This window comes from Lutra lutra, chromosome 8 (genome assembly GCF_902655055.1).
Source record: "Lutra lutra chromosome 8, mLutLut1.2, whole genome shotgun sequence".
NCBI lineage: Eukaryota > Metazoa > Chordata > Mammalia > Carnivora > Mustelidae > Lutra > Lutra lutra.
In genome coordinates, this window is record NC_062285.1 from 118931734 (window position 1) to 118958752 (window position 27019).

Consider the following 27019-nt stretch of genomic DNA (forward strand, 5'->3'; position numbering starts at 1 on the left):
GCAACATTTCTGTAAAGATACATTTCCCCAGGGCTTTCATAAAAGATTTTAAGAAGTTGCAGAAGGTCCTATAAATCAGAAAAAGGGAACTATATTTATATTTCTTTAGTCTTCTATTCCCCAAGGGCAGGAATTATAGGCTTTGTGTGGCAGAAACACAAACAAAATATCTTAGGAATGTCTGATGCCTTTGATTTGTGTTTCCCTCAAAACTCTTCCTAAAAGACTGAAATGCTCCTACAAAGAATAATATTACATTTATATGGAATCCACCCCCCCCCCTTTTTTTTCTTACAAGAACAGGAACATCCGTCTTCTAGATCTACCCACTGGACATACAAGCAAAATTTCAAAACAATCATCGTGTACCATGCAACCATACAACGTTGTTCAAGAATGTCTAAATCGAAGGCCTACTGACAACATCCAGAGGAACAAAAACCCGAAAAGCTTTAATTTCCAGTCTTTTTGCTTCTCCTTTCAATTGTTTGTTTAAACAGGCCGACCTACTTAGGTAGGTTATGAGACACCCTGGCAACATTTGTAACTCAGGAAACGATTATGTGCAGGAGTTGCAGGCAGAGTTTCTTAACAAAAGAACTACTGGAAGTTTAGACATGCCCAGGCCAGTGAGGACCCCGGGCCGTTCCATTTTTCCCAAAAGATACGGGTCCAAAGGCTGCGGCTGCTGTCGCCCTATTTGTCGCGCAAGTCAAGGGCGCTGCTCCGTCCGTCCCGTGCAGGCACGAGAGTTAGTAAGCAACCTCAGGAAGGGACGGAGGCCTCGGCTCGCGAGCGCTCGAGCCCGCGGTGCGCCCCCGGAGCCCGGCCGCGGTGCGCGGCTCTCCGAGGCGGGGGAAGCTGCGGCGGCCGAGCGCCGAGACGGAAGCTTTTCCTGTAGGTGAAAGGTCAGAGGCGCCGCAGGAGGTGCCGGGGGAAAGGCTGCTGTGCGCGCCGTGCAGCTCGGCTGACTTGCCTCCCGCACCCGGCCACCCTCCGCGCCCCACGCTCCAGCCGCGGCTACTGTCTCAGCCTCTCTCAGGAGCCCCGCACGTTCGGCCCCGCCACTCCGGCCACTCTGCGCGCTCCCAATCCAACCCGAGCAGCCTGCCGCCGCGCCGCCATACAGGCTAGCACTGCCGGCCGCAGCCCGCAGGCTGTTGGGGGGACCTGGGGAGGCATCCGTTGGCAGTTGGGAGAAACACCCCGCCCTCCGGCTCAGGCGCGGCCACCGCTGCTTTTCTCCCTCCTTGGCACTTCTTACCGGCGCTTCTCGGAGGAACTACGTCCCGCGCCGGGCGTAGACCGGACAGTCCCGCTGTGGTGGCCGCTTGGGGTTCCGGGAAGGGACAGGTTGGAGAAAGTTCAAGGGGGTAGGGTAAAGAAAAGTGGGGGCAGGGAGCTTTCTGGGTTTGTGTATTTGGGGGGTCAGAGTTCGTGACCCCTCCCTCGGCTCTGGGGTACGTGCTCCCATCTGCGCCTGCGCATTACTGGTGGCGAAGCGGAGAGGAGGTCGTGACGTTCCCTGGGTGGAGGAATGAGAAAACAGAGCCTCTGAAGGGCCGCTGCCCCCTATCGGCTGGGAGGGAAACTGCCCCCCCAGAGCGGCCTTACCAAGGACTTAAGCCGCGCGCGCTTATCATCTCTTGTGCCAAAGGTGGTCGGTTGTTAAAGGAAGTTTTGAGACGTTTCACATTTGAGTAATAGTAGATAACCTCATCAGTTTTGGGTAGATTGGTTTCTAACTTGTGGAAAATTGGGCTCTGTTTTTAGGGTATCTCTTACCTTAAAGTTCATTAGAGGAGTTAGCAAGTTGGGGTGGATCCCAATAAAATATTTAAAATTCCCTTAAATAAAACAAGCTAGGGCAGAAGCCTCCACAGTCAGGCAACGATTTACTTATCAGCTCTTGTGGGTAAATACATATAATGGCTAAATGGAGCAAGAATTATTATCGTTAGACTATAAACTTCTTGAAGGCTGGCTTTTTTGTCCAGTGGTATATTCCCAAGTATACAGGACAATGCCTAGTGGTCTATAAAGATTCATGAAATGAAGAGGTTCATGAAATGAACATTAGGACAGTGACCACCTGTGGCACAGAGATGTGGCTGGAAGAGCAGTCCTGCGTGCAAAGCACTGTGTGGTTTAGACTTTAAAATAAGGGGTCCTTGAAATTTCTTTAGTATTGATCAGCACTAGAAAAGCAGTTCCAGATTCAGGCCAGAAACCCAAGTCAGGAAAAGCAAAGGTGCACTGGGAAGGAGAACATCTCCTCTGCCCTTTCCCTCTAGAACTAGGCAACAGGACACAAAAATGGCATGCAACAATCCCTAAAAGGGGGAATATGCTTTATGCCTCATTCTCTGAAAACCCCTTCATGTGGTTCATCTTTAAATATGTGACTCTAGAAAAATATATGACTTAAAAGACATCATCATACCAAAGGTAGATACAGTAAATTTATTTTGTGTAAATATAATACATATTGACATTATTTACAATACTAGTATTTCTAAAGGATCTATATCTATATGGACAATAAGATACAAACGGTTACCACTTTAAGTAAAAAATGTTTCTAGAAATTCATGTCATTTAAAAAAACAATATAGTATTTCAAGATTGGTTCTTAACATGCTATGACCAACTCATAGTAAAGAGAGTTGCCTCCTTTCATCCCCCCAACTAAGGGAATTTGATACTGAGGCTTTTTGAAAATTTCCTCTACCTTTATCTTAAAATAAAATTAAGTCCTACTAGAAATCATCTCTTTTCTTAAAAGGTAAAGTCATAGATAAGATTTTCTTTTAGGCACATGCACCCCAATGTTTATAGCAGCAACGTCCACAATAGCCAGACTATGGAAAGAGCCTAGATATCTATAAACAGATGAATGGATGAAGATGTGGTGTATATATATATACACAATGGAATACTACTCAGCCATCAAAGCCCCTGAAATCTTGCCATTTGCAACGACATGGATGGAACTAGAGGCTATTATGCTAAGTGAAATAAATCAATCAGAGAAAGACTATTATCTTATGATCTCATGGATATGAGGAATTTGAGAAACAAGACAGAGGATCATAGAGGAAGGGAGAGAAAAATGAAACAAGATGAAACCAGAGAGGGAGCAAAACCATGAAAGACTAACTATAGGAAACAAACTTAGGGTTGCTGGAGAGGAGGGGGGTTGGAAGGGATAGGGTGACTGGGGGATAGACATTGGGGAGGGTATGTGCTATGGGGAGTGTTGTGAATTGTTTAAGACTGATGAATCACAGACCTGTACCCCGAAACAAACAATACATTATATGTTAATTTAAAAACAAAAGATTTTCCTTTAGAGAATATTAAATGTGGCACAGGCTCCAGAATATTTGTATATGGATGGCACTTAAAAAAAAAAATCAGAAGGGATCCATTTGGAGTAATTTAATTCACCAAATACTCAGTGTCCATAGCATGCAAGGTAGTCTGCCAAATACTGAGGAGTGGTCTCAGATTCTCAAGGACTGAATGTGATAGGCACCATAAGAAAGTGTGTTTCCTAGCTAGAGGCTATGGAGACATAGAGAAAGGAAAGACTAACTCCGGTCTGGAGGAGTAAGGGAGGAGGAATAGGAGAGAAAAGGTCTAGGGCCAACTATCACAGAAAGAAAAGTCTTGAATACATAGGCAGGAATTGGTTGGGAAGAGGGTGAGAGCAAAGAAGAAAGGTTGGGGCCAGTTTAGCTGGAGCGTGTGACACCTGAGGAAAAGTGTTCCATGCCAAGCCACTGGGAAGCCAATGGAGGCTGCAAAGAGCAGGGATGAAACTAGGTTAGAGCTATGCTTTATAAGATAGCTCTGGCAGTGTTTAAAATGAGACCACGCAATGGTGGCAATGGAATTAGAAGAAAAGTTATTCTAATCATTGAGAAGAGGTAACATGGACTTGAGCCAGGCTCTGTGCAATAAAAGGAACGAAGATGGACTGGGGACAAGAGCAATAGCAGAGGGTCTTGTTGAGACTCAGAGGCAGATTCTGGAGCCTAGAATGGTGTTTTTCCATTACAGAGGAAAATAAACAGATCTGAAGGAACAGAAAGTGAAGTCATGTAAAGTTCAAAATGCTTAAGAAGGACTCATGTAGATGTCCAACAGGTAGTTGCAAATATGGCCTTGCAGGATGGTGGAAAGAGCAGGTCTAAGATCTGAGTTATAATGAGGGCATGGGGGTGGTGGTGATGGTGCTGTGTTTGAGTTGCAGATGACAAGAATCCTGTCCTCACCTTCTATGCATTTCAACAACTATCTTCTCTTAAAAGACACAGGATAGGTATTTTGTGAGAAACAGATACAGTATTTACCTTCAAGGCATGTACGGTATAACAAGAGAAACAGGATTTACCTCTCTGGAAATCCTAGTGACTACATTTGACTATAGTGGATCTCAAATTTCAAAAATGGGAGTACAAATCGATCATACTTCAAGACAGATCAACATATGCTGTGATAACATTTACATTTTACCTAAATTACAAAATAGCAGGCTTTCCCTGCTTAACAAAACCACGCTTTAAAGTTTTCTTCTAAACTTACTTGTTTCATTACTGCTTTATATTAAAGTTGCTCTGATGATCTTATTTTAAGGAACACTACTACATACTCAAAGAATCAAGCTTTGGTTGAAAAGAGAACTAAGGATCTTGGGCGAAGGACAATAGGATCATACTGGGTGTACTAGAGAATGGGAAAAGAGGTTGGAGAGAGGTTCGAAATGTCGGATGATGCCTAAGATAACCTTATTTTTCTAAGACTCTAATGGATCCTCTACATTTACAGCTGTCACAGCTAAGAAGGAACCTAGATTGGGGGTGGGGGGCATACCAAGAATGCCACTCCTCCCCCAGTTTAAGCTGGCATATTTTTTTTTTTAAAGATTTCATTTATTTGACAGAGAGAGATCACAATTAGGCAGGGAGGCAGGCAGAGAGAGAGGGCGAAGCAGGCTCCCAGCTGAGCAGAAAGCCCAATGTGGGGCTCAGTCCCAGGACCCTGAGATCATGACCTAAGCTGAAGGCAGAGGCTTTAACCCATTGAGCCACCCAGGTGCCCCTAAACTGGCATTTCTTATCAAGGTTACTTTTAGTCCCTTTTTGCTTAGCTTTACAACTGCTCTTCTTTCTCCTCCTTATGAATAAAAGGAGAAACCTGAAAAGGGTGTGATGGAACACATTCATCAGTGTAACAAATATAGTATTCTTGAGATCCTGGTACTGTGTATTCTTTCTCATAGAATGCGCCTGGGTGGCTTAGTTGGTTAAGCTTCCAACTCTTGATTTTGGCTCAGGTCATGATCTCCGGGTCCTGAGATCAAGCCCCCTCTTGGGGGGGGGGGGGTCTGAGCTCAGCAGGGAGCCTGCTTAAGATTCTCCCTCTCCCTCTGCCCCCTCCAACCAAATGCACCCAATATCATTTTTTTTTCCTCTAAAATGTTAGCTATCCAGAGATACATTTCTTAAAGTAGCTTTATAATAAAACATAGTTAGGTTTCTCAGTTGACATTAAATGAGCCAAGTTAAATAAATAATTGATCAGCTTTAATAAGTTATGAAGGACTGATGAGTGGGAAAAGGAAACGTAATACCATTCCACATTTAAAACATTTTTTTGGGGGGGGGGATGGTAATATGATAGCTTTCTCAAAAGGCTATATGTATTTTATATTTTCAACCCCCCCCATGGGGTTTTGAATAGCCAATACAATCATACATATATTTTACATGTAATTAGAATTAACAGAAGTTTGTGCAGTGTTTTTTCTATTTAGATTTATGAATGGTTCTTGATTTAGCCAGCTGTTGGAAGACAAAATAGCCTGGCTGATATTTTTTTAGATTCTGAGGTTTAAGCCAAACCTTCCAGTCAGAAGGCTGAGAGCTCATGAGGAGGGGGGCCAGAACTCCAAATAACTTGTCCTTTGCAAAATGCTAGACCCAACGAAGAAGGAAACATTATAAGGTATAACCTTGGTCTCCAAAAAAGGATACACTAAAAGGTGCAAGGGGAGATGGGATGTGAGGATTGTGGGTGAGGGTGCAACAGGGTTTAAAATGATCCCACAGCAAGAAACAGCCAGGAAAAAATGACAGCAGCCAACTCTAGATTTAGCTGAGATTCTGGTGCCGCAACAAAATTCAGGAATTCTCTTGGCAATGGTATCGCGCTGAATTAGGAAATACGTTATATAAAAGCAGAAAGGAAAACTTCTGTGTCCTTTGTGAAATAGTCTATGGATGACCTTGCCTTTTAAGATAATTTATTTTAGCTCAGGCCCAGTCAATAAATGTATATTATAAACATCAAGAATGACTGTAATCATAGTGTTGAGTTTCATTTTTCCTCTACTCATCAGGAGTTTTATGTACAAAACAGTTCACATGTTAAATAGTAAGTGCACCAGAATTATGAATATAAATCTTTCCTAATGAGGTGCATTTGGCAACTGGTTGAAGAAATAAAGGATTTGTTTTAATTACCAGGGAGGACATAACACAAAGTAGTATTAAATAACCTTTAGAAAATGAATACAATTTTAGTTAACACTGGCTTAGAATATGTGCTTTTTTGGTACGGTAATTCCAGTTCTTTTTTTTTTAAAGCACAATATTATAGGGAATGGAAATTCTTTTTAGATGCAAACACCACCACTGACTTGGGCTCAGAACACTTACAATAGCAAAGGATATTGTGTAATATAATACTTGCAGTATTTTTTTTAATAATAGTACATTTATGTTTGTGTTGAACTGGTAGCTTTAAAAAAAGGATTAAACTTAATATAAAGACTTGTGTTCCTCTGCAAATGAAAACATCCTCTTTCCTACTCATAGCTTAGTTCAATGACAATTTTCACATTCTATCCCTTTGCTCTAATTCCTTGATGATGTAACATTATCTCATGCCAAAAGAGGTACAACAGAAATACTCTAGATAATTCACTGGAATTTCATTTCACAGTTACTGAGGTAGGAGTTGGCCGTGTGTTTTTCCATTAAAAGATACAAAAATTCATCTAAGTTTATTGATTGAAAAACATACATTGTTTTCATCAGCAGTTTTATAGTAATTCCTAAGCCAAACAGTGCATAGAAATTTGCTCCTTGATGTGTTTTTTATTTACAAAGACTTAACCTCAAGTAAGAATGTTATACAATGTAACACTACAAAACACACTGAGAAATCTGTGTCACAAACAGTTAATACAGTATACAATATTAAGATAAGTTTTCTAGTTTCTTAAGAAAAGGTACTTCAGAATTCAGTGTGAGTCTCAGAAATAATTCTGACCATGAAGTAAACATCAAAATTTTAATAAATAACATACATGAGAAAACAAACATTAAAAAAAATTACCTTACACCTAACAAAATAATTCACAATATTTGATGAAGATTTTGGCTGGATTTATCTTGGCAGTGTTCATTTATATAAAATTTTGTATTGCATTTACTCCATTCTGATGAAATTCCACCCATTTGGAATCACAGAAGGGATGAAACCAGTATCGCTACAATATTGTGCCTTCCTGAAATGCTTCTATCCACCTATTGATAAGAGAAATTTGTTAGATTTGCAAAATGCAATCCTCCAATAAATGTTAAGACAATATAGATCACAGCTGTGCCTGTGGATCCACTCCCCTAGCAGTATATTTCAGAAGCTTCCTATACCAAATTGGAATTCTACGTATATGGAAACATCCTTTACTTAGTAATATGGCCAAAAATTTGGCCTGAAAAATTGCATCTTTTATGTACATGAGGTGTGAGGAAGGGGCCATTTCATGTAAAAGCTCTGTGAAGTCCTAATGATTCCATTTGTTTGGTTTGGGAAATGAATACATTTGACAAGGCTTTTATTTCAAACCCTTCTGCTTTTGGGAACACCAGCTTTATCTTTGTCTCCTCTCTTAACTCTCTGGGCATCCACAGTCCAGACCTGTTCTAATATTTTCAATGAAAGAGAATCTAACATCTGTTCTACTTCAGCTGATCAAAATTTTGCCTGCAATATGAAGTGTATCAAAAAAAATTGTTTCAGAGTTTCATAGAAGTTTTTCCAAAATTCATTAGTCTCAAAGTTTTATCTGACAATACCCACAGCTGAAATTATTCAGAAGACACTTCTTGTACCTCCCTAGCACTGTACCTGCTTCTGAACTTACTATGAACATTTGAAACCACTCAACTTAATTAGTAAACATAGCCTGTAACAGATTTAGCTCAAATTTCAAGGATAGAATTTTCAAAAATTTAAATGCAAATGGTATAAATTATAAATCATGTCTTTTAAAAAGCTAAAACTTTCCATTAAAATTAATACATTTTAACATTCTATAATTTGTAAAAACACCTCTATGATATTAGTGACTTCAAAGAGAAACTTATAATTTAGCCTGTATTAATTCTAAATTACAAGCAAGCAGATTTCCTTCACTCAACTACATTCAATCATATTGAAGATTTTTCTACTTTCAACTTAATGATATGAACAAAAGATATATATTCAAAAGAAATAATTTTTATCAGTTTGATGATGAATACAAATAAAAATCATGAGAAATGTAATTCCTAACAGATTATTAGAATAATTACTCTTTTATCCAAGGTAATTTTTACAGAAAATAATGAAGTGACATACTTTTAAATAGTTTTCAGTTCAACTGAAAAAGAATTATTTGGAGTAATAAAAATACACTAGATATCCTAACATAGACTGAAAAAAAAAAATCTTACAGCATACGTGTCACATTGTACCTGATTAATATTCAGGAACATATAATTCTGGTATATTAACTCTAATTGCCTTAAAAAAAGACAAGCCTTATTTACTTAAGGCGTTCTTTTTTATCTGCATGCACGTTTTAAGCCTTTGAGAACACATGAGCACTAAGCTCAGTGGAAACAAAAACGTGTAACTTGTGAGGCCACAATAAAAATCACATGAAAGATCTGGCGAAAAGGTAAATTGCACTGTTTCGTTTACAAAGGACCTGAATTTCACAGAGATATGCTTCTCTATGTTAAACAACCTCAGGACATCAAAATAAATATTCTCGTCGGAATTTTGAAGAGACTGTTTAAAAAAGCCTTTACCATCTAAAATGATATCCATTGCCTTCTGCTCAGTTATTGGGAACAGCATGGGAGCCTCTTAATGTGTTTGACCCTTTTCCCAAAGAAGTATGTTAGCAAGCAGCTGTTTAAACTCCCGCTGTTCCATGGCACAATTGAATCGCTGGATTGCCAAAGTCCTGGAATGTTTTAAGAGATGATCCTTACCCTCATTGAAGGAGAGGCCAAATGCCTCAGCTTCCTTTCCTTTCAGCAGAACAGTTTCATGCTGCTTCCTCAGAGGTCACGTATAGACAAAATATTTTGGACAGAACTACCTATTTTCTTTTCCCCTCTGCCTCCTGAAAATATTCCAGATCCTCTTGCATGGCCTTACAACAGTTCTAAAAACTTTGAAAAACATGTTAAATCTAACTAATTTGGATCTCTGATTTAAATTCTTAATTGTCCCCACACATGAAAGTAGGTTATTTTAAAATCAATCATGTGACAACTTGAAACTCATATATAAAAGAAAAAATATGTCTAAATTACTTACTTCTGAGCTGAGTGAGCATCGTCTGCTTTGAACACATAAAATAACATGTTTTTGTGTAGTAACTGGAACACTCTGGACTCTGAATTCTCATCTTTGACTTGAGTGACAGTGAATCCTAGTAAAGGTTGACTCTCTAAAGCTGCCACGTCCTAATTTTAAAAAGGCACAAAGGGAGATGGGTTATTAAATTGATAACAAAATTCAGATTTGCAAACTCTTGAACTGTATAGCTATAATTTAATTTCATATACACATATATAAAACGATAATTCTTTATTTTTCATTTTCATTTATTCAGCAATATTAAGCTGACCACTCCCCACCTATCTCATGAGTCAGACACTGTGCTAAACAGTTTTCAATGTGTTCACATCCACTATCACATACTTCCCTATAACCATGTGAGGTAGGTAATGACTTTCATTTTATGGATGCAGAAATCAAGCTGGGGAAGTGATTTATCCTGTCCCACTAAGGAGGGGCTTGGCTCATAGAGCAGTGGTTTTTATAGGATTTTACTGGAACACAGGGTGATCAGACAATTGAAAAGGGTAATGTTAGAGCAAATAGCCAGCCATTGTTTATAACCCAAACAAAGTATCTTATTTAAGCTTGAGGCCTGACCAGTGTAATCTTGGAATAGTCAAGGGAGTGTCAACCAAGACAGCTTGGTAAAAAGGATATGAACCTTTGCCTTTAGTGAAGTTCTTAGTAGCCACATGACACCAAAAAAGTTGTATTTTAATATTACGGAAAATTCCTAACATTTTTGAGTAAGAGCTCTAGGACACTGTTGACATTAAAAATCACAGCAACAACATCTCCCCCTCCAAAAGCAAAGCAAAACAAAAAAATACACAAAACAGATTAAACAGATATTGTAATTATTTCCAATTGGCATTATAAAACCAGACCCCACAATTATTCATCTTTAGATTTCAGATCTTACCTCACTTGCAGCGTATGTATACAGCACTTTATTTTTTATGACAAACCACAAGTGTTTCCAAGGTTTTTTATTGCCCTTTGATCTGTACAAGTAGCCACTCATGGAAGAATCTTCCGTGTTTGCTGATACCTACATAAGCAAACTCCATGTATAGTTTAATGGTTTTCAAAGAAACAAAAGGTAAAGTAACAAATTGCTTTTGATCACTGGTGCTGAGAGTAATAACCGTAATAATATAATGTTAGAGAATAAAATGATTTATTTTCAAAGTCTGCTACTATGGGGCACCTGGGTGGCTCAGTCAGTTAAGCATCTGCCTTCCGCTCAGGGTCCTGGGATGGAGCCCCATATTGGGCTCCGTCCTCAGCAGAGAGCCTGCTTCTCCCTCTCCCTCTGCTTGTGCTCTCTCTCTCCCTCTCTCTCAAATAAGGTAAAAAAAAAAAAAAACTTAAAAAACAAAAACAAAAACAAAATGAAATCTGCTACTATACAAATTGAATACTGCTATTACCACGGGCATAAAATACCCTTCTGTTTAGAAGCAGTTCCAGCATATCGGGGCACCCAGGTGGCTTGGTCTGTTAAGCATCCAACTCTTGATTTTGGCTCAGGTTATGATCAAGGGCTCTGCACTTGGTGTGTAGCCTGCTTAGGATTCTCTGCCCTTCCCCACCACTTCTCTTAAAAAACATAAAACCATTCCAGCATTCTGCCTGGTTTAACTGAGCTTGCATATATGTATTTCTTTGTGGTGTCACTTATTTTCTGAGTTGCCAGAGAAAGAAAAATAACTCTAAAGATCAGAAATGCTTTTTGAACATTGCATTTTTGGGACTGTATATGTTGTTTACTGTTCTTGGTATTTTGCAATATTAGGTTAAATTATTTAAACCTTTAACGCTTCCTGAAATAATTTTTTGGACTTATATAAACTATTAACGGGGTGACTGGGTGGTTCAGTCGTTAAGCATTTGCCTTCGGCTTGGGTCATGATCCCGGGGTCTTGGGATGAGCCGTGCATTGGGCTCCCTGCTCAGTGGGAAGCCTGTTTCTCCCTCTCTCACTCCCCTGCTTATGTTCTCTCTCTCACTGTGTCTCCCTCTGTCAAATAAATAAAATCTTAAAAAAAAACAACAAAAAAACTTTTTTTTTTTTTTTAAAGATTTTACTTATCCATTTGAGAGAGAGAGTGAGAGACAACATGAGAGAGAAGAAGGTCAGAGGGAGAAGCAGACTCCTGGTAGAGCTGGGAGCCCGATGTGGACCTCAATCCTGGGACTCCAGGATCATGACCTGAGCCGAAGGCAGTCGCTTAACCAACTGAGCCACCCGGGCACCCAAAACAAAACTATTAACAGAGAAATAAACGGAAAATTCAATTATTCATGGTGATTTTAAGGATTAGTTTCTGATCCCCAAATTTTGTCTGAGAGAAGCTTATTCTGTTTCATAAAAAGATGAAAATATCTTAATCTCTGGGCAAAAAGGTAGTAAGCTCTCAATGATTATAATCTGGCAGTTGAAATTTCTCTTTTTAGCACAGAACAACAGGATTAAAAAGCCAAGTTTAGGAATTGTGTTATTAGTAGAATGGTGAACAGATTTTTTGTTTCTTAAAATTTATTTATTTTAGAAAAAGTGTGCTCGAGTGAGTGAATGCATGCAGGGGTGGGGCAGAGGGAGAGGGAGAGAGAATCCTCAGATTCCCTGCTGAGCAGGGAGCCTGATGCAGGGCTCTATCCCAGGACCCTGAGATCAGGACCTGAGCCAAAATCAAGAGTCAGCCGCTCAACCAACTGACTTAGCCAGATGCCCCTAGAATGGTGAACAGATTTTTAAGGTGGTTCCCCATGATCTTTGCCTCTGATAATCACACTACTACCCCTTGTGTGTGGGGAGGACCTGTGACTTACTCCTAACCAAGAGAATATGGGGAATATGATGGCATGTCACTCCCATGATTATGTTACATTCTACAAAACTCCATATTGCTAGTAGATGGGCTCTAGAGACTTTCTCCCATGCTGGCTTTTAAAAAGTAGTTGTTTGGGGAGGCTTGTATGCCATGGAACTGAGTGGAAACTCCAGGCAAAAGCCAGCAGGAGGCCAGAACCCTCAGTTTCATAACTGAAAGGAAATGAATTCTGCTAACAACCTGACTGAGCTTGGAAGTGGACCCCTCCCTAGTTAGCCTTGCGATGAGAACTCAACATTGGCCAACACCTTGACTGTGGTCCTGCAGAGATCCCAGCTATGACTGGACTCCTGAGAAAATAAATGTTTGTTGTTTTAAGCCATTAAGGTTGTGGTAATTCATTATGTGGCAACAGAAAACAAATTCAGGTGGATTCTATGAATTTTAAAAGTCTACCTTTAGGGGCGCCCGGGTGGCTCAGTGGGTTAAAGCCTCTGCCTTTGGCTCAAGTCATGATCCCAGGGTCCTGGGATCAAGCCCTGAATCAGGCTCTCTGCTCAGTAGGGAGCCTGCTTCCTCCTCTCTCTCTGCCTGCCTTTCTGCCTACCTGTGATCTCTGTCAAATAAATAAATAAAATCTTAAAAAAAAAAGTCTATCTTTAATCATGTATCAATTGTATTAATTTCTTACAAACTTTATGAGGATGATATATTATTGTCTAGTGAAAAATTTAATATCTCATGTTAAATTAGAAATATCTGTTAAGTCCAAGTATATTTGTATGAAGTGACACACTTGTAGAAGACAAATGGTTTTTTAAAAATTAGAATGTTTACATTCAAATGAGATTTTGCTTAAAATGTAGTTACATTGAGATACTACTATGTAATTATGTTACATGTTACTGTCATTGATCAAAATATTCTGTATGCTCCTCTTTTGAAATATGCTTAACTTAGTTGATTAACTGAAAAAGAGTATCAGTCACAATACTGGATAGTCATGCATAGTCCTCTATTATCTTTTTTTAGAAAAGATTTTATTTATTTATTTATTTATTTATTTATTGAGAGCACAGTGGTGGGGAGGGGCACGGGGAGAAGAAGAGAGAATTTTGGTGTGAAGCCTGACATGGGGCTTGATCCCATGACCTGAGCTGAAATCAAGAGTTGGACGCTTAACTGTCCTGATGCCCCTGTCCTCTATTATCCTTTTAAAAATAAAATTGGTCTTAAGCAGATTAATTACATGAGTCACAAAGCTTCCCTTCCAGTGATTTGATTATTTAAAATATAAATCAAGTCTAACTCAAGAGACATAGCTTGCCATTACTGAGCCTACTGAGGCTCTGAATGGAATTCTAAAAATGAGGAGTTTCTAAAAATGTCTTGAATATTACTGGAATAAAAACACAACTTCCCAATTTCTTAAAAAGTTAAACCTAAATTACTATATGACCAGGCAATCATACTCCTAGATATATTATTAAGACAAATGTCCACATGGTAATATGTTCACACGTTTATAGCACCATTATTCATAAAAACCCAAAGGCAGGAACAACTCAGATGTCCATCAACAGATGAATGGATAAATTGTGGTATATGCATATAATAGAGTATTATTCACAAATAAAAAGAAACAAAGTACTGACTCGTGCTATAACTTAGGTGAACCTCTAAAACACTGTGAGAAATGAAAATAGACACAAAAGGTCGTGTATTATATGATTCCTTTTATTTTTTTAAAAGATTTTATTTATTGGGACGCCTGGGTGGCTCAGTTGGTTAAGCAGCTGCCTTCGGCTCAGGTCATGATCCCAGCCTCCTGGGATCGAGTCCCACATCAGGCTCCTTGCTCAGCAGGGAGCCTGCTTCTCCCTCTGCCTCTGCCTGCCACTCTGTCTGCCTGTGCTCACTCTCTCTCCCTCTCTCTCTCTGACAAATAAATAAATAAAATCTTTTAAAAAAAAAAAAAAAAAGGGGGGCGCCTGGGTGGCTCAGTGGGTTGAGCCGCTGCCTTCGGCTCAGGTCATGATCCCGGGTCCTGGGTTCGGGCCCCGCATTGGGCTTTCTGCTCAGCGGGGAGCCTGCTTCCTCCTCTCTCTCTGCCTGCCTCTCTGCCTACTTGTGATTTCTCTCTGTCAAATAAATAAATAAAAATCTTTAATAAAAAAAAAAAAGATTTTATTTATTTATTTGAGAGGGAGAGAGTGTGTGCACAAGTTGTGGGGAGGGACAAAGGGAGAGGGAAAAGCAGACTCCCCATTGAGGAGGAAGCCCCAATGCTGGGCTTGATCCCAGGACCCTGAGATCATGACCAGAGGTAGACGCTTAACCAAGTGAGCCATCCAGGTACCCTCGTGTGTGTGTGTGTGTGTGTGTGTGTGTGTGTGTATTTATTTATTTTTTTACGATTTTATTTATCTATGATAGAGATAGCAAGAGAGGGAACACAAGCACAGAGGAGCTGCAGAAGGAGAAGCAGACTCTCTGCTAAGCAGGAAGCCCGATATGGGGCTCAATTCCAGGATGCTGGGATCATGACCTGAGCTGAAGACAGATGCTTAACCTCTGAGCTATTCTGGAGCCCCTATATATTTTTAAAAGAAAATTCTACACCAAGTGTGGGGCTCAAACTTAGGACCCTGAGATCGAAAGTCACATGCTCTACCCACTGACCTGGCAAGGCACCCCTGAATTATATCCTTTAAATAGTTAATTATAAGTTACGTGAATTTCACCTCAATTACAAATAAAAAGACAAAAATCACAGCTTCCCAAGTAGGAAACTTTTACTTTTATAGTACTTAACTGGTTAAATTATTTTTCTCAGTTTGGTTGCAAAGGAGAAAGCAGTGGTTCTCAAAATTTAGTATACATCCAAATCACAGAGAATGCTTGCTGAAGTTCCTGATTCTGTAGACTTTGGGTGGGGCCTAGGAATTTCCATTTCTAGTAAGTTCTCAGGTGATGCTGATGTGCTGCTTTGGAGAACACCTTGAGAGCCAGTGGAGCAAAGGAAGAAACGGCTGCTGCAGTCAGGAAGTAGGGATTTGACAGTGGAAGGTCAGTTTGTGTGGTTGGGTGGAAAGATGTACAAAATGTGACTGGAGTCAGGCTGGGTCTAGTCTAGACTAGAAATAGTTTTGTAACTAGCACTGTGGAGCTTAGACTGACAAGAAGAGCAAATTTAAGAATTATATTTATAAACTGTGACATTAGCATGGACAGGTGAACAATTATAGAAAACCGAAAACTATTTCCATTGGTTAAGCACCTTAAAGTTCTGAAAGTCAATTTAGATTCAGGAACTGAGTGACAGAAGAGACAGTTCAGAGTACTAAATTGGCTCAACCAGTTTAAGAAACTTGGCAATTAGAACTTTATGTCCTCTTATTACTATTTCATGAGACTGGCTATATGGATCATTTCCTAGTGTTTTAATGGCCATGATGGAATACACTCAATTTTACATAAAGAACATGATCTTTTTAGAGTTGTTTGCTTCCATTTTCCACTGTAGAACTCTTCTAGAGTAACCAAGTAAGAGAACAAAATTTAAAACTCTACTCTGCTGGCCTCAAAACTGGTAGAACTAATTAATAAACTAAAAAAAAAAAAAAAAAAAAAAAAAAAAAAGGAGATGGCCCAGGAGTGCCTGGGTGGCTTAGTCGGTTAAGCGGTACTTTGGCTCAGGTTATGATCCCAGGGTCCTGGCATTAAGCCCCATATCTGGCTCATTGCTCAGCGGGGAGCCTGCTTCTCCCTCTGCCTGCTGCTCCTCCTACTTGTGCTTGAGCTCTCTCTCTGTGTCAAATAAATAAATAAAATCTTAAAAAAAAAATTAAAACAAAACAAAAAAACAGAGGTGGCCCAGATAGGCAGTGCTGTGTGTTAACCGACGCTGGCTGACTGAACCCTTGAATCCAAGGAGATGGACTAGGGTACTGGTGATGCCTGTGGATCACGCCACTGGCAGTTTTAACTGTGCAGACTATCCTAACTTTTTACATTTTTCTTTTAAGTTGAAATGAAAGACAATTTACTATCAGTGCAGCTGTCTATAGCCAACCAATACTTAAAAAAAGCAAATGGTGTAGATTAGTAAATGCTAATAAAGTACCTAAAATATTCTAGACTTCTTCCCTCTGGCATGGGGTCTTCTCAAAGTAATTTTAAAAATCCAAATGTGTAGAGATACCTGGGTGGCTCAGTTGGTTAGTTAAGTGGCTTTGACTCATGTCATGATCCCAGGGTCCTGGGATTGAGTGCTACACTGGGCTCCTTCCTCAATGGGGAGCCTGCTTCTCCCTCTGCCTGCCACTCCTCCTGCATGTGCTCTCTCTCTTTCCCTCTCTTTGACAAATAAATAAAAATCTTAAAAAAAAAAAATTCACACATGTCTACATTATCTTTACTTGCTACCGTTACTATAAAATGTTCTCCAAACCTTTCAACTGCCATTTTCTGAATGACTCAGGTCATATGGGAGACCAAGCAAGAGAGTGAGCCAACAGCCACATCTAGTACTACTATTAAAATGCATGTCTTAATAGTAGTGGGAAATGACATCTTCCTTTATGGAAGAAAAACAGTGTATTATATGCATATGAATAATTTAGCTTATATCAGGTTGCAAGTTTAATGGAAACACTTACTTCTTTGAGAGCAGCTGGGATCTTTTTCTGTTTCCTCCCTGATGGAATACTATGTAAGACTGATGATAAGGCACTTGAAGGAGATTTGTGATTTCCGGGAGATCCAATCTTAGGAGAATGCTGGTGATCTAAAACAAATCAGGTGCACTTATGTAGCCAGTGGTAAGCATTTTGCAATTCAATTTAATTCAGATCAATAAACACTATTGCATAAAACATCTATGGAAGGACACTTGAGAAACTGATGACACTGAGACCCCTGGGAAAAAAGATGGATGGCTGAAAGTTGAGTGGGAGAAAGAGTTTCCACTCTCTATGATTTTATGCTTTTTCAATTGTAAACCATGAGAAAGGATGACCCCTTTGTGCCTTCAGAATAATGAAACATGTTAATGTACTATCAATTTTAAATATATTATATAAATTTCCCTCCTGACTTAAAAAAAAAACAAAACACTAATAGCATCATCTAGTACCTAGATATATGATGGAATAAAAATATTATAATAAACAAAGTATTAGAAAAGGGGCCATAAGACAAGATAGGAAACCACTAATTTTGAGTGCAGAGATTCAGGAAAGCTGGGGAAATAGTAAGATATCTGAGTTGGCCATTAAGGTATAACAGGAATTTGCCAAGTCAAAAAGAAGAGGATGGACACTCCATGAAGAGAGGTCAGCACAAGCAAAAGCAGAGGTATGAAATTAGATCATCTATTTGGAGAATAATAAGGCTGAAGGAAAAAAGACTGGTTCTAAGGAATGTGGACTGTTGTTTAAGCCGTGGGAAACCAAGGTCTTTTAGGCTGGGAAATGACAGGAGCCGGCTGAATTTAGAAGAAAAAAAAATCTGGCAGTAGAAAGGAGGAAGGATTTGCAGAGAAAACCTGTTGGGAAACTATGAGTATAGTCCAGATAAAAAAATAGGGCTGAGATGAAAAAATTAAGAAGAAGGTCTTTGAGGATAAATCAGTCAAGATTTATTGACTAAAATTGGGTGTGGGTGATTAGGGAAGAGGATTTTTAAAATGAATGTTGAATGTTCACAGCCTATACGGTACACCCAGAGAACAAAGGGAGGAACAAAAAGGCCAATGAAGGATTAGATAAATGTGTCTTCTGGGACGATGTATGTAACGGTTATTATTACTCTATAAATATATGGATTCTGAAATAGCATGCCATCTAGCTTTATTCATTGAGACATTTTCATTTGGTGATGGAAAGCTATTCTTTGTGGAAATGAAGGACAACCTTTTTGAAATTCAGATCCTATATATAGGTTCAGGAACTGAACGAAAACTCTTCCCAAAATATAGACCTAAGCGGTCTTGCTAGCTGCATTCATCTTAACTGTGGGGATGGATACCTGCAAATAATGAGCAGGCAGATAGGACTTATCATTTTGTACTTGGTGAAAAGCTGGACATTTAGATATACCACCAAATCAGTCCAAGTGATTAGAAATAGGTTAACAAAGGGCCACCCAGTCAGTCTATGTCCACAGAGATAGATAAACATGATTTGTAACAAGCACACAGTTGGGAAACTATAAACTTCAAAATTACTTGAAAGTTAAAGTTCCCTTGTAACTGTTTTAAAGCATTTCATTGTGTAATTATATTTCTACAATTAGTATCCTATGCATTAAGAAAGCTTAATTAAATTACAAAAGCAAAATTCTTAACATTTTGAGATGACTATCACCAATCACATCGCTAATGCACCTAAGATGATTCTTTCAGAAGGTCGTTTGGAAGCATCTGGGAATAAAGGAATTTGTTAGATCTTTACTTATATATTACCTAGTTTCTGCAGTTCTTGGAAACAATGTTCACATACTCTTGCTGGTTGATTTTTCAGGTAATCTAAACCATATTTATTTGATGAACAGGCTTGGCATACAATCTGAAAACACATTGGAATTATTTTATTTGGAGTAACCTCCACATCAAACCAATGAGTAGGCCACAGTAGATAAAGCTGTCTACCTAGAGGGCTTTCAAAACCTTTTCTCAGTCACTCTCACTAACACCTCTGTGGAGTTCAGGCCTGTGGTGAACTCACACACAACACTACAACGGAAGATGAAGAGGCCACACACTAGGACTGAGTGTTAACTCCATAAAATAAAATACTAAGAGCATTAACGTGTGCAAAGTGTTTAGAACTGTGCAGGATGTGCATGAAGCCCTCTGTTATCTGTACTTATCGTCATGGACACTGCCCATCACCATCGCTAGGTAACCACGACCACGGCTGCTGTGCCTCTACCAAGCGTCTGGCCCTCTACTAAATGCTTCTAAATAGACTCCGTTTACTCTTCACAGCAATTCTTTGACATCATTGTTATGATGCTCATTTGACTGACGAGGTCATGAAGACCTAGATGCGTCACTGGTGATCATTTCAACACTCAAAGTACCTCTATTAAATACTTAGTATCTAGATAAAGGTAGTTTAAATAATTATTAGTCAATGTGGGAGTCGCGTAGTCAATTTTTTTTAATGAAAACAATTATTGACATTCTACAGTAATCTTGGTAAGTAAGGGTAAGTTCCCTAAAGAGATTGCCCTATGCCTAAGTATTTAGAGAAAATATCATCCATGATTCAGTATCTTTTCTTCTCCCCACCATGATTTATAGGAGGAAATAAGCTTCTTCACTATGTACAGCCTGGAGCTATTAAAAATCACAAGGGAGGAGTGCCTGGGTGGCTCAGTGGGTTAAAGCCTCTGCCTTTGGCTCAGGTCATGATCCCAGGGTCCTGGGATCGAGCCCTACATCAGGCTCTCTGCTCAGCGAGGAATGTGCTTCCCTTCCTCTCTCTCTGCCTGCCTCTCTGCCTACTTTGTGATCCCTGTCTGTCAAATAAATAAATAAAATCTTAAAAAAAAAAAATCACAAGGGAGATGGATGTCAATTTCTCCCACCTTCCCACAGGCCCTGCAGTGGTGTCGTCTCCAGGTCAGAGTAAATTCACTTGTGCAGATCATACACATTGTGGCTCTAGTATCAGGGATCCAGATGGGAGCTTTTGATCCAAGAGGACTAACTTCCTCTTTATTTTCTGAGTCAGCCTGTGGAAGAATGACTTTTCATTACCTCCATGCACACAGAGTACTATAGAATCAAGCTATTTGGGGTAGGGGTGCGCAATGGCAGCTCACAATGCTGATGGTGTCATTAAGGATGTGGTGGGGTATTATAGTTGTCAAGTTCTCAGGATATTAAGATTAGCTATATCCTAATAATCCTTTGCTGCAAAATTAACTTTAAAAAGATGCCTGTAGTAGTGCCAATGACAGCTGGTTACTTTCTTCCTTAAATTATATTGTATTTCCCCCATTTTTTACAATGAAGTTTTACAACCAGAAAAAATATGAATGCGCTATATGTTATCAGACTTGCTGTTAGACATTAACAAGATAGTTAGCTCTGAAATTATACCCACACATACATCTTTCTTTGAAACACATGTTGCCTTTCTAAACCCCTGGGAAAAGTTTCTTTAGGGTAAAAAACTGTTTGAAATGCACTGAAGAAACAAACAAACAAAACAAAAAAACAAAAACCAAGAAGGAAAAGACAGTACCTCATCAAGACTCCTACTAGGGCAGAATGTGATTCTTTTTTTGGCATACTCTTCTATTGACCTGGAAATTGCTTCTAGCCATTCATCCCTTTCTGTCGCAGAACTGTTGAGGGCAAAAGAAGGTTCCGTCAACCAGATGTCAGCTTTTATTGTTTGCCTTTTTCTTTCTTCTTTTCCTCCTGCCATGGCAACAGACTCTACCACCCTCCCCAACAATGCTAGTCACCGGCAGGAGCTCTGAGGTTTGCGGTCACAAATAATCAGAGCAGGCATTAAAGAACACATGGCATTTTAGCAAATACAATGCTTTTTTTCTTCCCCCAAAGTACTGCTTTATACTTGCGAAGTCTTTTAAATTTGGAAGTTTTTTTAGCTTAGTTTAAGAGCTAGTCATAGTCAAAAAAATAAACAAAATCTTAAAAAAAAAAAGGAGCTAGTCATATAATGAATAACTACGGCTATTTACATAACCAAGATGTTTCCGAGATATCATAGTAGAATTTAAAAATATTCCAAGGAATCAAGTTTCAAATCCAAATTTAAACATGGAATACTAATTATTTATAGTATTATTAGTATTATTATATCAGTATTATTAAATGTTACTAAAATTTTCTAGAAAGGGCACTGGAGTAAAGGAGACCTATATTTGGCATCACAAACAGATGTTTAGGGAGTAGTTAACAAGGGAAAGAGCCTGTAATTGTTGTTATAGGGTTCCCCAACTTATTCCTCCCATCCTGCTACCCTCAGGCCATCAGGAACTATGGGATTCAAATCTAGACAGAAATGGGCCAAATAGGGAGAAAGCCTGCTCAGATAAAGTATTCTGGTTCTGCTTTATTACAACCACACATCCTCCCAAAAAACTCTGGTGACTCCAAATCATTGTTGGTATCAGCACATTTAGTTTTGAATACTCAAGAATGAGAGGCACATTTTAGGTAGTGTGTGTGTGTCTGTGTGCATGTAGACAGAATTTAATAATCTCTCATAATAAAATAAAACCTAACATAATAATGGGAATGTGATTTTGTAAGGAAATGTCTATTTGTTTTAGAAAGGCATAGGAAAGTATGTAGGAGTAAAATGACCTGTTATCTGCGATTTGTTTTGAAATAATTGAGAAAAAAATATTTGTAGCAGAATCTTGGTTAAGATTTGAGTCTGGGTGATTGAATATACAGTTTCATTGTATTTTTCACTCTAATTTTAAGAATACTTGAACTTTTAAATGTTTTTATAATTAAAAATTCCATTATGCCTAATGGAATTCGTACTTAATGGTACGAACAGGCACATTTTCTTGTATTTTGATGAATGCAGAGCAGATCAGGAGATACTAAAAAACCACCTGCCTTCCCCACAATAATTATAGTCAGAAATTTACCTTCCTGCTAAATGGCTTAAGTGCCAATCAGAATATGCACTCACATGGATATTAAAAAGTAGAAATCCACTTTACAAATACAATTTTAAAACTAGTATGTTTCTCAAATTTTCATTACATACCAAGAATAAAAGAGAATAGAACAGCTCTTATTTTTCTAAGCCAAATAAAACCTGCCTCAATTTCCTCTACGACTCTACCATTACTGTCCCAACTAGCTGCCATTTATTCAACCATTACTACACGTCAGCCAACTGTGCTAAATGCGTGGCAAATTGAAATCAAGAGCAAATGTCATCACATCTCATCCTCAGAGCTACCCCACAGAATACATATTGGATCTTATACCCTCTTTCCCTAATACCATCACTATCACCAACCAGCACCATTTACAGATAAGGAAGCTGAGGATTTGAAATGTTGGACAATTTGTTTTAAACAACAGGCTAGGGACGCCTGGGTGGCTCAGTTGGTTGGGCAGTTGCCTTTGGCTCAGGTCATGATCCCAGTGTCCTGGGATCGAGTCTCACATCGGGCTCCTTGCTCATCAGGGAGCCTGCTTCTCCCTCTGCCTCTGCCTGCCATTCTGTCTGCCTGTGCTCGCTCTCTCTCTAACAAATAAATAAATAAAATAAAATAAAAATAAACAACAGGCTACATGACCTTGTATCAGGCACAAGTGTGGCTAAAGATTGAACCCTTCACCACTGTGTCATTCATCTCCATTCTCTGAACTATGCTATGAGAATATAGGCTTAAGCTTCCAAGTAAACATTCATAAAATAATACTGTCCCTCCCTCTCTCTCCCCTTCCTCTACTTTTTGGTGGAAGAGTTAAAAGAAAGAGAGAGGCAGATGGTTAATTTGAGAATTGCCGTCTGATTTTTCTGGAGCCTTGGGAGCATGTGGAATGTGATTTGACTGTGCAAATCATGTCACATATGCTGTTCTTTCATTTAATCATTCCTGGCTCTCTCTTGTGTGGGGATCTGCCAAAACAATGTTTACCAGCTCTTGATAACACATTTCTCACAGACCACACACATTTGCCTGCAGTATTGAGTGGAGACATGCTAAGTCTTCTTTTGTAGCACAGTTAGCAGAAGAATCAGCACCTTCTTCAGTTAAACCCACTTAAAATACAGTTAAACCAGTATTCTTTTCTTTATGGAATGTGTTCATTAGCCAGAAAGCAAATTTGTATTATATAAGCCCCATTCTCCCATTGATTGGGATGCATTCCAAAAGACCTCCAGTAGCAGGGATTGCTGGCATGTTAGATGTAGCCACACTATTTACTCCTTGTATAACTGTGGAACGCTATTCTGAGGTCTAAAGGCCACACCACTTCATTTCAATTCATCTGAGTTACATTTAGTGAGAGACTTCTGAGGGCAAGATACTAAGCCATGAATCGCACATACAAAACACACCACTTGTAAGGGCTCATCTCTAATCGAGGTGAGACACAAAAGCAAGTAACTACTGCATGATACAATAAAGGTAAGGTAGATGAGAAACAAAGAAGTAGTAAATTATGTTATTTAGGCAGCAAGGAAAGCTCTGCAGAGGGAATGAGTATGTTAGGATTGGAAGAACTGAGGAGTTCGACAGAGAACCTTGTAGTGTCTCTGTGCACCTGCGTTTGGCCTCCCAGCTTTGGTTATCTTCTCTAAGCTGATGACTCCCAAATATATGCCATATCAGGGCTCCCTGCAGACCTCAAGATCCTTACAGGCACTGTCTCACTGATGGCTCCATTTTTTCTTTTTCTTTTTTTTTTTTTTTTAAAGTTGGCTTCATGCCCAGCCTGGAGCCCAACTTGGGGCTTGAACTCAGACCCTGAGATCAAGACCTGAGCTGAAATCAAGAGCTGGATGCTCAACCGACTGAGCCTGGCCAGGCGCCCTGATGGCTCCATGATTGATAGGCACCTCATATTTGATATGCACATCTGAAACTAAATTCCTGATTCTTCCCCCAATGCTGCTCCTCTCCTGGCATTTCCTATCACAGGGAATGGCCCGGCACTACCTGGCACAGTGTACCAGTCAGAGACTTGCTTTTAATGCCTCTGGGTCTCAACCCCATGTCCGATTAATCATCTCCTTTACTTCCCCTCCCAAACCATTTTTCACCTAGCAACCAACTTTTAAATTTTTTTTTTTTTTTAAGATTTTATTTATTTGACAGATCACAAGTAGGCAGAGAGGCAGGCAGAGAGAGAGAAGGAAGCAGGCTCCCCACTGAGCAGAGAGCCTGATGCGGGGCTCAATCCCAGAATGCTGAGATCATGACCTGAGCTGAAGGCAGAGGCTTAACCCACTGAGCCACCCAGGCGCCCCAGCAACCAACTTTTAAAAAGGCCAATCAAATCACGTCATTCCCTTGTACAAGCCTTTCAGTGGTTTCCTGTGGCTCTTTGGCTCAAGCCCAAAATCCACAAGTTCTGCCTCAGCTTTCCCCTGTCCCTCCAGGCTTACCTTGGCTTTCCCTTTTATTCTCTATGTTCATGCCATTCTGGTCTTTCAGTTCTTTGAATTTGCTATGCCCTCTCCACCTCCGGGACTTTGTACACATTATTCCCAATGACCAGCAGCCTCTCTCTTTCCTCTTTGCCTTGGTATACAACTCCTGCTTATCTTTTATAACTCAACTGACACAGCAGGTCTTTCAGGAAGCTATCCCTGACTGCCCCTTCTCCACCAAAGTTAGTTCAAGGTTCCTCATTCTACAGCCTCATAGCACCTGGTACTTTTCCCGTGTACTACTTAATCACAATAATAGTTGATTGTGTTGACATTTTGCTAAGCGTATGTCTTCCCTAACAGAATGCAAGGTCAGGGAAGGAAGGGCCCTTTTAATTCTCCACATTATCCTTATGCGTGGCACGATGCCTGGTCTACAGTAGACGCTCCATATTACTGAACGAAGGGATGAATTCCAGGCACAGGCAGCTGCCTATGCAAAAGGCAGAAGGAAGTGAGGTAGGCTGGCGTGCATGAAGAACAAGCAGATCCATGCTGGCGGAATATGCCATGCTCTGGTGGGGGTGCGGACGGGGAGAATGGACAGAGATCAGACTGGTGAGGCATACAGGACCCAGATCACAGAAGGCCTTCTCCTCTCCTTCCTACATGTTATACCGTACCCGTTCCCTGTGGCGGGGGCGGGGGGGGCGCTCAGAAGAAGAGCATGGTACACTAGAGGTACTCAATAGGTGTCAGCTTCCCCTCCCTTTATCGAGAACTTTCCAGTTTTCTTGTTTTTCCTGCATAACCCAAGTTCAATCCATCAATAATCCTATTAACTCTCCCTGATTCCAACCATTTCTCACCATTCTAGTCCAAGAGAGAATCATCTAGCCTCCTACCTGGTCTCCCAACTTCGACTCTAATCTCTGATGGTCTATCTTCTATAAAGAAACCCGTGTCCTCTTCTAAAAATATACCTAAGATCATACCAATTTTTAGCTTAAGACCCTCAGATAGCTTCCCATCACATATAAAATTCCAATGACTTTACTAAGGTCTAAGAGGCTGATCTGGACATCCACATATTTACCTGGATGGCAACCAAAGAAAGAAGGATTTACCATCATTTCCTCAATTATTTAATTGTTAATAAAATGGAATTTTGTTTTTATCAAAGCATATTTTTACTAGGATATTTAAGTGCAACTGAAAACCTGACTATTTCTATAGGAAATATAGATACTTTCCCTCTGGATATTTGAAAATCACTTCCTTTCTTTCCTTTTTTTTTATTTTCTAAAATTTTTTTAGATTTTATTTATTTATTGGACAGAGAGAGAGAGAGAACAAGCAGGAAGAGCAAGAGAGGGAGAAGCAGGCCCCCCTCTGAGCAGGGAGCCCGATGTGGAGCTCGATCCCAGGACCCTGGGATCGCAAAGCCTAACCAACTGAGCCACCCAGGCACCCAAAAATTACTTTCTTGATATTAAGAATCAAGCTTAAGTATCTGCCAGGAGCCTGATGCACATAGACTTGATGCTCCTTGTACTTTTGTTCAAACTTAAAAAAAAAAGGGTCTCAGTTCCAGGTGACCAAGAGTTTACCACACTCTCCAAATATTAATCTGTAGGATGCTTCAGTACCCCCCAGACACTGCTTGCTTTGGCAGGTAGATGGCTTTTGACAAACCTCGAACAAACCCTATTTGTCTTCTCTTCCCAAGATCTGGTGTTAGGCAGCAGTGGCTATTCCATTTCAGAAGAGTGACAGCGACCCAGCGGGCTGCTCTTGTCCTGATTATGGGAAGCCAGACACTTAGATCTGAGTCCTTGACATCCATGGACATAGGCAATATTATAATGGTTGAAAGCATCACTTTCACCATCAGATATACCGCTGTTAAAATCTGAGCTCCAGGGGCACCTGGGTGGCTCAGTGGGTTAAAGCCTCTGCCTTCGGCTTAGGTCATGATCCCGGAGTCCTGGGATCGAGCCCCCACATCGGGCTCTCTGCTCGGCAGGGAGCCTGCTTCTCCCCTCTCTCTGCCTGTCTCTCTGCCTACTTGCGATCTCTGTCCATCAAATAAATAAATAAAATCTTTAAAAAAAAAAAATTTGAGCTCCATTTTCTATTAGTTGTATAATCTTGGAAGTGTTATTTAACTTCCCTGAGCCTGCATTTTTTTCTCATCTGGAAGATCAAGACAACACCTACTCTCCTAGTTATCATGGAAATTAAAAGAGAAAATGAATTATAAGTTCAGCATTGGGCCTGATCCCAGGTAATAAATGGGTCCGGTTGGGACTCCAGCTGCTACTAAAAATTCTAGTTGATTTTACTGGTATGGACACAGCTGGAAGCAGGCTG

The 27019-nt window shown here is 39.8% G+C and overlaps 2 protein-coding genes across 7 annotated transcripts in view; both read right to left on the reverse strand.

The window, feature by feature from the left end:
* Window positions 1–1494, reverse strand: part of NR2C1 (nuclear receptor subfamily 2 group C member 1) — a 44811-nt gene extending 43317 nt beyond the window's left edge. For 3 of the 4 annotated variants that reach the window (XM_047740307.1, XM_047740304.1, XM_047740306.1), the window contains exon 1: window positions 1265–1493. The gene's annotated coding sequence lies outside the window, so the exon portion shown is untranslated. Of the gene's footprint in view, window positions 1–1264 lie in introns of all 4 variants that reach the window. The other variant, XM_047740305.1, reaches the window with a different exon arrangement.
* A 1729-nt stretch (window positions 1495–3223) lies between these two features.
* FGD6 (FYVE, RhoGEF and PH domain containing 6) overlaps window positions 3224–27019 on the reverse strand; it is a 118691-nt gene continuing 94895 nt past the window's right edge. For 2 of the 3 annotated variants that reach the window (XM_047739610.1, XM_047739609.1), the window contains exons 15-21: window positions 20789–20891; window positions 20127–20273; window positions 18997–19099; window positions 17192–17319; window positions 10616–10744; window positions 9667–9815; window positions 3224–7598 (exon numbers count right to left, since the gene is read on the reverse strand). In XM_047739610.1, coding sequence (XP_047595566.1) covers window positions 7562–7598; window positions 9667–9815; window positions 10616–10744; window positions 17192–17319; window positions 18997–19099; window positions 20127–20273; window positions 20789–20891 — 796 coding nt within the window. In that variant the 3' untranslated portion in view covers window positions 3224–7561. The remainder of the gene's footprint in view (window positions 7599–9666; window positions 9816–10615; window positions 10745–17191; window positions 17320–18996; window positions 19100–20126; window positions 20274–20788; window positions 20892–27019) is intronic. The other variant, XM_047739611.1, reaches the window with a different exon arrangement.